The 15,338-nt window shown below is 35.3% G+C and overlaps 1 protein-coding gene across 1 annotated transcript in view; it reads right to left on the reverse strand.

Annotated features, from left to right (window-relative positions):
- The window catches only part of PSMD14 (proteasome 26S subunit, non-ATPase 14), a 46,759-nt gene that overhangs the window by 18,570 nt on the left and 12,851 nt on the right, over window positions 1-15,338 (reverse strand). Inside the window, exons 5-8 of the mRNA XM_017838417.1 lie at window positions 5,334-5,405; window positions 4,882-5,001; window positions 3,737-3,807; window positions 2,619-2,769 (exon numbers count right to left, since the gene is read on the reverse strand). Coding sequence (XP_017693906.1) covers window positions 2,619-2,769; window positions 3,737-3,807; window positions 4,882-5,001; window positions 5,334-5,405 — 414 coding nt within the window. The remainder of the gene's footprint in view (window positions 1-2,618; window positions 2,770-3,736; window positions 3,808-4,881; window positions 5,002-5,333; window positions 5,406-15,338) is intronic.

Below are 15,338 nucleotides of genomic sequence, written 5' to 3' on the forward strand. Positions count from 1 at the left end.
TTTTTTTTTTTTTTAACTGATGAGAATTACAGGTATTCTTATCTTCAAACTGCAATCATACATCCCTGTCCTACGAGGTTTCTGGAACACATGTATGCAGATGAGGCAGTTAACAAAGAACTTAACAACTTTTCATTTTTTACCAGTAACAGGGCAAACTGCTTTTTTATGTTTTAGCTAGTCAAGGTGAACCTGAGGTTCCTCATCCGAATTCACTGCAACTTCCTGACACATGACAATAACCCAGTTATTCTTCACTAGTGCAACCATGACAGCTTCAGTGACCATAAGCCACACCAATTTACATGGGCATGGACCTGCCCCGAGGCAGGTTTAAAAGTAGCTAGTGTGTTATTTTGGACTTTGCTTTCAAATACATCTAATCTCAGTCAAAAAAACCATATTAAAATTCTCTATGCCACACGTTCACTCTAATTTTTTGCCAAGTAGACATGCTAGTATAAGGTATAATGAATAATGAACCTGGACTCATGCAGCTAAAGCCACCAGTATGGTGGCTACTATACCAGCAAAACTACCTCTGCAAGTGGTTCTTCTTTGCTGGCACTAACATAGATAATTCCCTGGAATAGGCTTAGCTCGAGCTGTCTAACATACAAAGAGGCACTGGATGCCATAATAACCTAGACATGCACACAAAACACTCAAACCTGGCCTGAGAAAACCCCTTTAACTTTAATGTAGTTGTTCTTCTCTTGGTTCATCTAAAATCTGAACATAGTTTAATGTAAGGGATCTTGCCAACCAGGATCATAAAAGTCATACATATTCCACAGTCTTCCAAATCAAGAAGTTATTTAAAAGTGATAATCATAATTTGGGGGATTCTTTCTATTTCTAAGCTTTAAAGGATGCACTTGCCAGGAACATGACAGATGTTAATTTTTTGTAATGCAAAACCTGAGAATGTAATTTAATCTGACTGTAGCAACTAAAAAACGTGCATGAAAAACAAACATTACAAGACTTCCAGTAATCTCAAGTACTGGCAACAATGCCCTAACAGCAGCTGTAACTGAGAAAAGTTTAGATGGACAAAAAATTATTCACATTCAAAATAAATATGCTAAAGATTACTTTCTTGAAGTGATCAAAGATCTCAAAGATAGACATCTAAGTCAAGCAACAGTGGTAACAAAATTATTTAAAAAAGAAGCACTTAGTGAGCAAGTATGTGACTTACTGGGAGGCTTTTCTTCTTAGTGGATTTAATAGCTAATGAGGTCTAAATTAATCACTAGTAATAGTCCTGACTATTATATTTTGACAAAATAAAAAGAATCTTATTTCAATATTTCTATTGGAGTGGGAAAATAAGAAAAAGCAAAGGGAAAAAGTTGTATGAAAAAAAAGTCAGGAATAATTAAACATTCTACTGCATCTTTTTTTTTTCTTAGAGTACCTGTATTTTCTTCTACTCTTTATGCAACTAAAAAGGAACAAAATTGATTCAGATGTCTAATAGCTTCCAAACAAAAAGAAGCTATTAACTTTTCAATTGCCTGTTACATAAACATATTTGCTATAAAAATCAGAATTAAAAAAACCCCAACTGAAAATGCAACTGTAGCTTCAGAACATTCTATTAAGAAATTAAGGGAACCCATAGTGTTTAGTAGCTTTAATAGGATCTGTCTTACACGAAATATGATACTATGGCTTTATAGAAGATGAACACTTTTAAAATATTTATAAATTTACATGAAAATCATCCATATATACCACGATGCATTTCAATAATTATTCTACAATACAATGGGAGTGCATGCTCAAACAAAACACCTCAGCAGTATTTTAAAGCAGTAAACCACCTAGCCAATTTCTGTACGTTCTGTAGTTTTTCTAATCCACTCTCCCTGTGGTTGAGCAAAATCGAATTGCCTCTCACATTTGCAGACAGCTCTGTGAAGGTGATAATAGAGCTGCTCCCTGCTGTCATGAGGCAGGAAATAGGAAAATGGCATATGGGGCTAGAAAGAAATAAAAAGAGAACTAAACAAGAACAAAAGAGATTTCAACAAAGGACAACTATAACCCAATATGCTTTGCAAGTTAATCTCTTTTCATAATAATTTAACATACTTAATAATTTATCTGCACACTCAAATGCTTGATATCAACTACTCTGTGAAGTTTTATTGCCCAAAACATTTGGAATAGAAATTATACTAAAAACCATCATATGCAATGCCTGTAAATCAATGCCTTCCTAGTACTCATGTTAAGGGGCTGAACCTTTTCCAATCTGTTAGTAACTGATCTTAGATTTTGTAGCTAAAATGTAACATATAAAACAATGTATACTTGGATTATTAGTTGCAAACCTGTTGAGTGACACCCCAATAGCAAAATATTAAGAGAGGATTACGATTGGTTATGTGTACTAACAATATCAAAGACTTCCAGCCTGTTTAAGGACTACTGATGTAAGATGAGGAATAAACTAGAAATGATCTTTTCATTACAATGAGGTGGGTTTTTTAAAATTTTTTAATACAGTATAGGCCTCCAAAAATCAAGAACTTACACATATTTACAGTGCTTCTATATTAAATCTTACTGAAGTGCCTTAAAAATAAAAAGCAAGCCTACTATACCTTTCCTTTTACACTCTGAATGGGATCCACCACCACAGCAACAGCTCTTTCTGATAAGGCCTCAAAGCTCTGCTGGGTATTGATATCTACACCAGACAACCAACAGCCAAAGCCAGGATGACTATGATACCAACCAACTACCATCTCAGGTCTGAAACAAAGAGGACATTGAGATTCTTAAAAATATAAACATGTATCACAAGAAGAAATAGGAATATATCAGGGCATAAATTACAATGAGCTGTGAATAAAACACCATTGGTAATATTTAAATTACTCACCATAGTATGGTGAAAACATGGACATGAATAAATGAGACAAAAGAGGGCTATCATTAAGGGATACATATTAGCAGTGGTAGATCATGCTTTCAGTTTTTCACCCTGTTACCACACCTTCCCTGAACCAGTTTTTACCCTTTCAGCACTTGAGTAAATATCTACTCTTTAACTCCTTGGCATCGAAGGTTGAATTTTCACGGCAGAAAGTCCATTTCAGACATGGACAACGGGAACCAACGGTGGGAAAGGATTAAATATCAATTAAACCAGCAGTAGAACTAGGAACTCAGTCAAAAAGCAATTTGCACTGTTCTGTTCAGCTGCTGAGCCTTTTGCTAACATTAATTTTGAAGTTTTTCCCACAGTAAAAGAATTTGAGCAAGCAGACGACAACTGTTGAGAGGTAGGAGTAAAATAAAAATTTGTTTAAATACTAGGATCTTTTACAAAATTATTTTCCCTTTCTTTTCATTAAAATTGCTCATGAAAAAGCTACATCTTCCTAATTTTTTAAAATCTTATTTAAAGGGTTAAATAAAAAAATCAATCTTTTAAGCAGGTACTGTGTAGTAATCACCTACACTAAACTGAGCAGCATTCTAATCTTTCTGTGCGATAATCAAAGCTGCAGGTTTAACAGGAGTGACAGTCTCCTGACAATCGAAATGCAAGAAGGGAACTGAATGACATGCTACTCACCTAATTTCTGGGCCAATTATTTATTTTTAAACATTATTAATAGCTCCTAGACTACTAGTTTTGCAGAAAGCCAGCTGTTTCTTCTAAAAACCATGCAGGGAGTATTTGTTACCAACAGCCCTCTTTACACTGACTTACCTTCCTGTCTGTTTCAGCATATCCAACATTTTTGCTTGAAATACAGGATCCACTGCTTCCACACTGACACCCTGATTCAAAAGACAGACAAAAATCACAGTAGTTGTACATAAAGCAATATTATCTTTTGACTTGTTACTTTCCACACAAAAAAATATTTATAAGTATCTTTTTAAAAAGGCAACCTGAATATTCCAGTACTACATGACAGGACTCCCTTAAACGCAAAATACAATTTTTAGAAATGTATTTCAATGTGATTCTTAAAATACTGAAAGAAGATTTTGAATTGCTATGTAAGTAATCTCTACAATGAGTAAATATGATTAAATAGGCACAGGAATTTATCTTTTCCCCTGTTGTTTCTCACAAGTTCAGCTCTACAGGTTTTATTCAAGATTAATATTACATATTGGCTTTATGTAGATTTTTATTTTATGCACAGGTATAGAATTAACTCAGGACAAAAGAATTTGAAAATTTAATTGATGTGCAGCTCTGAGTTACAAAGGGATGCCATTGCTTCTTTCAAGAACATTTCTTTCTAGTTACACAAAATAAAGCATCATAAACCCCAGTTATGCCCCTTGACTCACCTCTTTAATCTCTTTATAAAATGGATATTCTTACTCAAAATTAAAATACATAATTTTTTCACATCACAAAAATATCATTTAAGAGACATGCCACTAAGATCTGTCAAAGAGAGCAAGTTTGAAGCATATCTAGTTTGAAGTGTATCTATAGCACCATCACAATTAAGCACATGATATGCTTCTAATCAAACATTTTAAATTTTGAATCCTTCCCCTGGCTCACAGTATATGAGTTCTGAAAGTTATCAATTTATAAATCTTATAAGTCATGTACTATCAATATATTTATAATACATAAGAACATAACATCTGCATATACTGATATACCCACTTAAGTACTAGACTTTGCCAAAAAAACGTTTCTACTTATTTTTTTTCATTTACTGAAACCCTTAAATCCATTTGACTTGTTTGAACTATAACTCACAGATTATACCTTCAGATTGCATCAGAGGTAAAGCACAAGAAGCTTTCCAAAAATAAATTTACCATAAGGAAAAAAACAAACAAGCAAACAAAACTATCAAGGTCTAGATGCAAAGAACTCACCGTTCCAGACTGTGGCATTGCAAAAACATCAATCACTCTCACAGTATAATCATCAACAAATTCTCCAAGCATCAGACCCATGACTTCCATAGGGACACCAGCACGACCATGCTTCAACATCTGGAATCAAGACCAAATGACACCATATGTTTAACAGGAGATTCAAGTTTGATTTGAGGTAGTTCTTTCAGCCTTTGCTGATCTATAGTTAATTTGCAACTTGTAGCACATTTGGAAACTGTAATGAACTATAAAATAGTAAAAGCAAAGCCAATAAACCAGAACTAATTGAAATAAGTTTCTGAGTGTTCCAATCAGCATTAATTTATTTTTAAAATTAGTCAGACCAGCACCTAGGGAACCCAAGTCCATAAACTTTGGACAGCTGCCAGGTGCTCTATCTCCAGCACTATACTCAGACACAGTATGCACGGTATGCACAGAACACTTACTTTCAGCAGTGCAAGGGAAGAGATATAAACCTGTTCTGCTGTATCAACTGCAGGAGCATCTGTTGGTGGCCCCTATGAAAAGAATAAATAATTATTTTCTCCACCATTGTTATTCTGCAGTTTCAAAACATTTTCTTTTGTTTTCCATATTACAAAACTTACAGAAAAATGCATGTATAATTGTGACTTTGTGGGTTAGATGCAGTTGTTACAAACAAACAAAAAAAAAGCACACCCAAACCCCAAACACTTCTTTACAGCACCTTTCTTCACTAACATATTTTATAAAAGGCCATCATCCCACCTCCCCCACCCCAAAGTACACAGTCTAAAGAGCAATCTTATCACAATCAGTCAAATATAAAACTGGCAAGTATTGCACTGGGTACAAACCTGTTACAAGCCATTCAGGCTGAGTCAGATAAGTTTCCATTAGTCAGCCTTGCTGCAATGCAAACCTTTGTCAGCTGTAAAATATGGCCACTTCTCCAATTAACTATGTGTTTCTTACAGTGGTGTGAATGTAAATGCTTCTGGGCTAGCATGATTAACTGGCAGCAACACAAACAGCAATTTCCCTTTGCTTCATCAGCTTTCAGCTAAAGAGGACTTGCAGATAAAGGCTATGGGAGTACTTTGCAGATACACCGGTACAGTGAGAGAAAAAATGGACCTCTGATCCCTAGGTGGAAAAGCTGTGAACAAAATACTTTGCTCTTTGCCTTATGAGTAGTTATTCAAAAATTAGCACAACTGTCCCAGGTGTGAATGATTGGTTGAAACAGGTTCTGTGTACTGCTGAAAATGAAAAACACAGGAGGCAGCAGTTTAAATGTCCCTTTCTCAAGGAGCAAAGAAATGCTGCTGCTCTTATATACAGAATTCCATATCAGCATACCTCATTACAGTCAATTAAGAGCACATTCATTAATTTATTATGAAATTGTGTACAACAAATTTCTGCTGAAAAGACACAGGTTACTTCTGCATGAAGTGATGTAAACTTAGAAAGGCAACAAAACAACACTAGGGAGTATGGTAAATAAAAAAGATACTCCACATTAAGCTAAAAGAGGAAAACCGGTGCTTTCACACAAACATTTTACAGATTTAGAACTTTGATTCCAGAGTTATAAGCAAAATTGGGGAAAAAAAGGAAAAGTTTCAAACAAATTCTAGATTTTTCCCTGTAAGAGGAAATTCACTACAATGTGCATCCACATGACATCAAATAGAAGAAAGCAATCAACACATGCCATTACCTCCTGAAGATAAAATCAGGTACTTAAGTAATCAAAATATTACATTTGTACAGTAATTGTCTTTTCTGCATACTTTCATTTTTTCATACACAGAAAAACGACATCTAGTCTTCAGAATACAGACAATAAGAAAATTCAATTTGGGTTTTTTTCCCTCCCTAACGTCAACGAATACCTTCTCCATTACTTCCAGATCCAACTTTTATATTTTGAATCCAGTCTTTGTATTTTGAAACTTACATACATGCATGGATCTGTGTCAACCGTAACTGCTTCATAATAGCTTCAAACCTTTATTTCCAACTTGGATATTGCTGATCATCACCTCTTGATATGTGCTCTTCCTCACTTCTTACTACTCATTGCTAATTCCTCTGTCACTTTGGCCTTTTCAGCAATCTTCCAGCAGTTTTAACTTTTCACCTTCTATAGTATTCTCACCAAAGGTCTACTTTGCATCAACCCCACTCCTTCATCAAAAGCCTGGTATAGCCCTAGGCCAACAGTGACATACTCCAGTGGAGAAGTGCTCCTCTAGCACTCATGCTGAAAAACTCTGAGCAGTTCCTCAGAACATTTCAGAGAACCAGATGCACAGAGCTTCTGAATCACTTATACCAAACTTTCTACAATTAAATTGTTTGACTGGCAAAGCTTCAAATGCCCAATCATTTTCCGATGCTGTTCCTATGTTTTTTCCTCCATAAGAATGTCAGATTACCTTTTTTAACCATCTCTCTCCTGCTTTAAGTCTATTCTAATGATTCACTTTGAAACGTTCACTGAGAATTTGGAAAGCACGAAGACTCAAGTTTCCACAATCACTGCTAAGAATAAAGCCCAGATAAACTGAGTTTTAATTTTAAAAGTAACTTTCCACTTCATTAACAACTCCTTTTTTCATACATAAAGCTCTCCCAATTTTCTACCAGTTCTAGACCAGAGATGGTCTGAAGTGAGAGTAAAAATACAAACTCAGTAACCTTCTGCTTTAGGAAGAACAATAATACCCATGCTGTGATCACCATACACATTCTACATTTGTTCCAGATTTTGTTTAACATTTCACTGTAAGCAACTATCCCATTACACCATTCAGTATTTTTTAAAATAGAGAATAGCATAATAGAAAAAATCCCCCAAACTAGCATAAGTAATTTTATGATTTCTGGAAGGCTAATGTTGCTGTTTGATTAAGACTAGCTTCTCAAAAATCAGGAGCTTGAACTGAAGTTTACTCTACAGACTATGGTTCTTGAATAGGTTCTCCTCGATGGAATCTGTAGTGTGTGTTAAGATCACACTGACACCCGTCTTGCAGCTGAGGCATTAATCACGTCTCTGTCCCCTGTACAGATGCCCGTGTCACAACCTGTAAGAGCTTATTCTTTTCTGATTTTAAAATCAGTCAGGAGATTCACCACTTACGGGGAGGAAACAAAGACAAACATTAATGCATTTTGTTTCTGTAACATGGCAAATAAATCACCTTTAGTTTAAGTGAAGGTAGGAACTAAAGGAGGGTATAACCCTACTGTACTAATTCCTAATATTTCCTTATGATTTCTATATTCCTTGGATCTTCCAAATGCTCATTTATCTTGGTGATGGTCCAGAAGAGGGACTTCATCAATTTCTGTATTCAAAATTTATGTTAGAAGTCCTCTTGCCAGTTGCCAGCACTGATAGTCAACTATTTATTTTCAGCATAGGAAATGTTGCTAATTCATAAAAGAATGCTTCATTGGTGTAAATCAACTTGCTTAGCTTCTACTAGGTTGTTTTGGGTTTTTTTAAGCCATAGTATTCACTGAGAATGATTTTACACACTAAATGCGTTTAAATATATATATATAAACGACCACGTTAGGAGGTATCAATTGCAAACTTCACTACTCCACTTTAAGGATGTGCCATGAGACAGTAAAAATATTAAAGATCAGCTTTCACTCTTATCATGCAGTTCAACCACTTTACCTGAACTCATAAAAATTAGCTAATGGTGGTATACAATGCAGGTTTATTAATTCTCAGTCATCTTATAAAAATATAGCACATACTCAGTATGTCCTTGGTCACTGATGTTTCTTTTGTGTGACCTCACTATCTCCTTTCCGTCTGCTCTGTTCTCCTTATAGATTTTAATTACTAGCTAAATTATGGGAAAAGGAAACTCATCATTGCACCACACCAATTATGTGTATTAATTTTCATGTTAATATTCCTTCCTTTGTTTTGAATACAGATTAGAATGAACTGCTCAAAGGAATACTGAAATTCAGGAATTTTGAGGAAGAAATGATCCATACGTCAAGTTTCGCGTCATTTTTCTACCGAAGATAAACTGCCACATAAAATACTATAATTACACATTTGTACTTCTACAGAAAATGATAAAGGCAAAGTTCATCAAATTCTTAACGCAAAGCCTTTAGAGATTCAATAACTAAAACCAACAGAATAGATCTTGGGTCTTCCAGGTAGTTTACTTTACTTTAGATGATACCATTTGAAAAAACAGATATTTGGAAACTGGAACCAATTTACTGCCATCTCGGATCACCTTCCTTTCCACAAATGGCTGATAATCTAACATAGCCCTGGAGTGACAGCCCAAGCTTCTGCATGTTAGTTACACAGTATGTGGGAGCTAGCTATGAGTTATATGCTTTGAGACTTCTTTGGCCTGTTTCTGCTAGTCTTTCACAGAAGTTTATGCATTTCTTTCATCAAGAAAAGAGGAAGAAAGACTTTATTAGCTAATCTCTACATGGAGGCAAGTATTTTACACTGACCCTCCACAGCATGTGCTACTACCACTGTTCATAAACTTCACTGCCTGCCAACTTTAACAAAGAAGCACCATCCTTATAAAGCAGAGTACCAAATTAAATTAACTGGTGTCAGGAACCCAAACAAGAAAGCATTTGTATCTACAATTTTTGGTTACATTACGGTATTCAAAGGACAGACAGTTTTGGAAGACTGTCCATCTCACTGCAAAACAGCAAATGCAGGTTTATTGGATTATTTCTCAGGGAACTGGAGAAAAATCAGATTTGGAAACTGCAAGGAATATTGAACATTCTTTTTCCCAAGCATGCCTGTATAAGCTGGATACAGTAATTATTAAAATTAAAAATGCTCTTAGAAAATACTGTTATATACTACTTACTGAAAATGGATGTTTATTCTGAATCAACTATACATGCTGTCAGCCAGTGAAATGAGCTGCCTGATGGCCAGCCATCTCATAAAACCCAACCAAACTCTGGGTTTGTTTTTGTTTAGAATGGCAGAATCCCAAGTTCAATAATAATTGATAAAATTAAGTTAGCACTATTCAAATACATTTTTACTTTTTTTTTCAGTACAACTTGTAACGGAAAAACAATCACATGCAAGTTATGAACAGAAAATTAAACTGTAATATAAATTATGCATGATACTATTTTTGCTTCAAACAGTTAAAGAAATGATCCAATATAAAAAGCAGCCCTTTACTTGGGCAGCCCTTGTTGACTAAGTGTTAAAGGCATTTGCCATTCTAACAGGATAAAAACTAACGCCTTGAAGTGTTATCTACTCAGGCCTTTTAGCAAATTTGTTAACACTTTTAGGTATATTACTTCACCTTTCTCTTAGTGTGAACCGATATCAATTATTTAGCCAATTTTATTATTAAATGTGAACTAAAGTGTCACTTTAGAGCACTGCTCTTTATTTGTACTATTTTACATTTATTCAAATAGGTATAGAAGGTGGACTTGATTAATTACACAAGCAACTGAGAAATAATCCACAAATGGATACACTTTCCATTGTTTAAATGGATCTTAAACACTGTTCTGGTGTCATGCTAACAGCACAAAAGATAATTTTGAAATACATCACTGCTGTTTCAAAGAAACTCAGTTTTGCAGGGGCAACTGTAATAAAAATCCAAAGGCAGTGAACTAAAGTACCGTAGAGCACATCTTAGCTTTAATGCACCAAAAAACATATTACTGTGTAAAATATAAGAACCGCCACAATCTTTACTACTTTTTTCCCAATTTATTTTTGCAATTGGAACAATTTAAACATGAACATGGGACACACAAGCAAACTACGACTGCTATAGTGTTTTCTTTCTTTCCCAGTAAGGTAAGAAAGAACCTTTTAATACTTTAATTTTGTGAGTATTAAACAACTAGTGTGAAAAACAAGCTGCATGTAAACTATTTCTACTGCCTCTGCTTCAATGACTAGCTGAGGCAACCTGTTATAGGAGGTGTTAATTGGCAATAGGAGTACAAGTCAGAATCATGTTCCCCATCGTCCTAACCCAGCAAGGCTAGGTCATTAAAGTGGAAATGAATTCTTTCATGCCGACTTAACCCTTTCAATACGTATTTTCAGCTGTTATATCCAAATACAATTGAGAAAGATTAACTAAAAAAAAAAAAACAAGAAAAAAACCCCCTTGCATTACTTTTGAATTTAAATAAGCATTCACCCCACACTTTTTCTTCATTTCCCTTCTCTACCTCCTCCACAACAAGTGTTTCAGGTAAAGATGACATTTTATTATGTAGGTAAGGAGGATAAAGGCAACTGAGGTATTAATGCAATGACAATCATTGTAAAATAGTAATTTATCACATTAAAGGATGCATGGAAGGATCAGAACACAAAGAAAGCTTAAAACTACAATTTTATGGAGGTAAATTCAACTGTGTGTGTATAGTTTGGTATGAGGGAAAAAAACCCATTCCAGAATACTACCTGCAGAGAGGACACAAGCATGAGCATGAGTGCAGAGCTATTAGCGATAATAAGACCTTAGAAGTTCACCAGAGTACCACTGCTCTTCTCTACTTGCCCTTTGTCACTAAGTGGTACAACCTGGTTATATATTGATATAAATTTTAATAAAAGATGTCTTAGATCAGCATAGTGCTTTTTACACATTGCTAAGCCTAAAAATCTAAACAGAATTTGGATTGTGGAATAATTTTTTCCTGTACTGAGACAATACACGTATAGAAATTACCAACTCATGTTCCATCAGCAGAAGCAGCAAAGGGAGTAAACCATACTCCTGGATCTCAATGGTTCTAGCAACTTTGCCATGACAAGCACTAGAAGCCACATATTGCATTTTCTGCAGTACAGGAAGTTAACATGATCAGTCATGACAGACAAAAATTACTGAGGTCATAAAAAAATTAAAAAATCAGAGAGTTCATAAAAAAAGGAAAAATACATTACTTTGCACTGTGAATCACACACTAATTAGTAGTAATTTGAAATTTTCTTGCTATTTTCAAGCAAGAAATTTTGAAGTTATATCCACATCAACAGGATTAGACTTTGAAGCTAGCATTATGCCTAAACAGTTTGTATGTTTAGGTCCATTTTTATACCAATTATAATCAAGCATACATAACAGACCACAAAATACCATAAGCCTCAACAAACAGCCTAGATTTCTCAAAGGATCACATTGTCTTCTTACACCATATGTCAGATGAAATAAAAATTGTAGTAACATGTTTAGTCTCATAGACTCCAAAATGGAGTAAGGATACTAGGGAAGTACTGTGGCATCAACTGCTACTTCAAATTTAAAACCTCTGAAAAAAACCCACCTTAACAGGCCAGATAAAAACTGTATCAGTATGTTTTACAAATTTCTGTCTCCTAAAAAAAGTTTATCCAGGTTCACATTTACAACAGAACTCCATAAACAGCAATATAGATGGACTTGAAATATGTAACATTTCCAATCTCCCTGTATCTTCAAAAACCAAAATTACAGAACACAGAACTTTGTATAGCTTTGAGCAGTTGGTTTAACGGGTTGGGATCATAAGTTTGCCAACACCTCTTTGGTGCAGAGCCAAGACGTTACTGCTTAGCTTTTCTGCTTGTTTGCAGTTTTAGCTTCTGTGGGGTTTTGAGGTTTTCTTTTGTGTGTGTGTGTGTGTGTGTGTGTGTTGTGTGTGTGTGCGCGTGTGGTGATTTTTGGGTTGTTTTTTGGTTGTGAGGTTTTTTTGTTGTTGGAGTTTTTTGTGGTGTTTTTGTTTGTTTTTATTATGTGCTTGCTTTTAATTAAGCAGAACTTCAAACATAAATAGTTTCCAGTTTACTGGGACACCAGAAAAACCTGGTCAGAATTTCAGTTAACAGAAGGAAGTCATGAAAGTTTAGCTTATGTTTCTATCCTATCCATCTATTAGTAGTCTCTACTGCACTACTAGCAGTTTAATGGAAGAGGTATAGTAATTCACCAGTGTGAGCATATGCAGGATTTCCCACGTGCTCATAGAATGTAACGTGTTTCGCTCACCTAATTGCCCAAAACTGTCAAAATTTTAAAAGGTCTTCTACAAAAAAGCCAGTACTTCTGTTTTCCAGCACTACCTTTTGAAAATATTGTCAAAGACAGAGGCTTAGAACTTACTAAGAAAAAAATATTTACCAGATTTGGCATCAAATGATGCTAATTGAAGTTATTTTGAGGTCCGTTAAGTTTAATTTCACTACAATGTACTTTACAGACATTCTATTTAGTCTAATTTTTATTAGAAATAAATATTTATTACCCAATACTAACATGTATTCACGATATAAAATTTACATATATCACCTTGATGCAACTTGCAGTAGTCAGACTTTCTGCAATTTTCCCAACACAACTGGTGCAAGAAATGGCCACTTAAGTGTGATCTTTCCAGGTTCAGTGTTTTCTCTGTCTTTACCCCATATAAGCTACAAATTCATTGAGACACATATCACAGCAAGGGAAGGTATGCTGCATCACTGCAGTTAATATCCTTTATTATCAAGCAGAAGCACAATTTGGACTAGATGACCTTTAAAGGTTCCTTCCAACCCAAACCATTCTGTGATTGTACGACAACGTTATGATTAGCAAAAAGCCATAAGATCAGGGACACAAAAATCCTCAGTAACACTGTACCATCCTTTTGAAAAGAACTACTATTTTTCACAACCTCAGTCTACTGGAAATAAAAAGAAAATCCAGAGCTCACTTTCACTCCAGAACAAAACCAGGACTAACCTGTTATCTATTCCTATCAGCATTACAGAAGGTAGTGGGATTTAGAACCGAGCCTCAATGCAGATGACAAGTCAGCATTTGTAGATTTTTGTCTACCTCCAGAAGTGTCTAACACAAATTTTTAATTACCTTATTCTAGACACAGTTCTGTCAAGAAGGCAAGTACCCATCAGCAGGTGTTACCTGAGATCACCCTGAAGTACACTTTGAGCAGCAAAGCAGTTTACTCAATATGTAGAAAAATGCACTGGGTTCTATATGCCTACAAGTTCTCTGTTGTGAAGAGCTGGTCCTGTGGATATGAGCAGATGAGCTGGAGATTCAGTAGTAATATGCAGGAAGGTTGGTTGCAGCACTTGAAAAACAATCAACCAACCCTGCCCAAAACCACACCACTATTAACACAAGAACACTTCAAACTTCCAGGGAAGGCCTAAAGATGACTCTTCTACATGGCAGGAAGCAAACAGAAGCCCTTGTTCAAAGGTGCTGGATAGTAGTATTGCAACTTAGCATGGGATTTCAGAAAGAAGATACAACTTCTAAGAGAAAGAAATTAAATCAATCACTGTAAGGCAGCTTACAGAAAGGAATATTACAAATGAATAGGTGTAATGCAAAAGGCACAAGGATGTCTCTTCTTGTTTAGTCTTTTTTTCCTCATGTTCTTTCTCATTATGGCTACACTCATTTCCTTGTCCAAGCTCCTTTGCCTCTTCTGGGGAAAGTCAGTTGAACTACACTGGCAATTAAATCGAGGAGAGAGAGAAGCTAATTGCCTAATTATTAGAAATATGGAAGTTGAAGATCTGAGGCCAAGAGGAGGCAGCTAAAAATGGTATCTAGAGTAAAACAGTAGATCAGAGGAAACTGATAATGCTCAGACGCAACCCACTAGCTTTTTTAGTTTTATGTTTGTTTGTGATTAAAATGTGAGGTGTGAATGTAGTGCAGCCATCTTACTGGAAGACAGCCTTTATAACACAAAATACACACAGAGTTTAAGTACAATGATATGACTACTCCTAAACCAATTCTACCATATTTCTACCTCCCTCTCCCATGAGCCCTTTAGGATATAGATCACGTTACAATGAATCAGCTCTGCTCAAAGGTAGGCAAAATATACTCTGCCTTTAGCAGTCCCCAACAACTTTCAAATAAGCCTAACTCGACCCATGGAGTCATTGCCTCCAGTGTAAGCAGACCCCGTAAACAGGCCACACCTGTACCCTGAATTTCCTATGAAGCTTTCACTGCACAGCCCTTCACTAAAACACTAATCAATGCAGTAAAATACTCATCCCAGACTATGAAAGAAAAACAGCATATTTACTATATCTAAGGTGGTTATTATCTCCTTAAAACAAAATCATATATTTTGGATATATAAACTGATGCTAAGACTTTCTACAGAAGATAAGGTAGGCAATCGATTAAGTCTTCTTAACTTCTTATGGAAGTTGACGTTGGATGTTTTTAATGGATGAAAAATGTTAGTCACTGAGAACATTTTTTTATTCTTTAAATGGGTTGATAGCTTCCAGGGAAAAAAAGTAGAACTGGAATAAACTGCCTAAATTGTACGCCATCTCACCTACTGGGAGTTACATTGGAATTCCAGAAATAGTAACATCCTTCATACTTGAGAACTTCGCTGGAAAATGTCTCAGA

The sequence above is a fragment of the Lepidothrix coronata genome, unplaced genomic scaffold, assembly GCF_001604755.1.
Source record: "Lepidothrix coronata isolate B3197 unplaced genomic scaffold, Lepidothrix_coronata-1.0 Scaffold338, whole genome shotgun sequence".
Taxonomy (NCBI): Eukaryota; Metazoa; Chordata; class Aves; order Passeriformes; family Pipridae; genus Lepidothrix; species Lepidothrix coronata.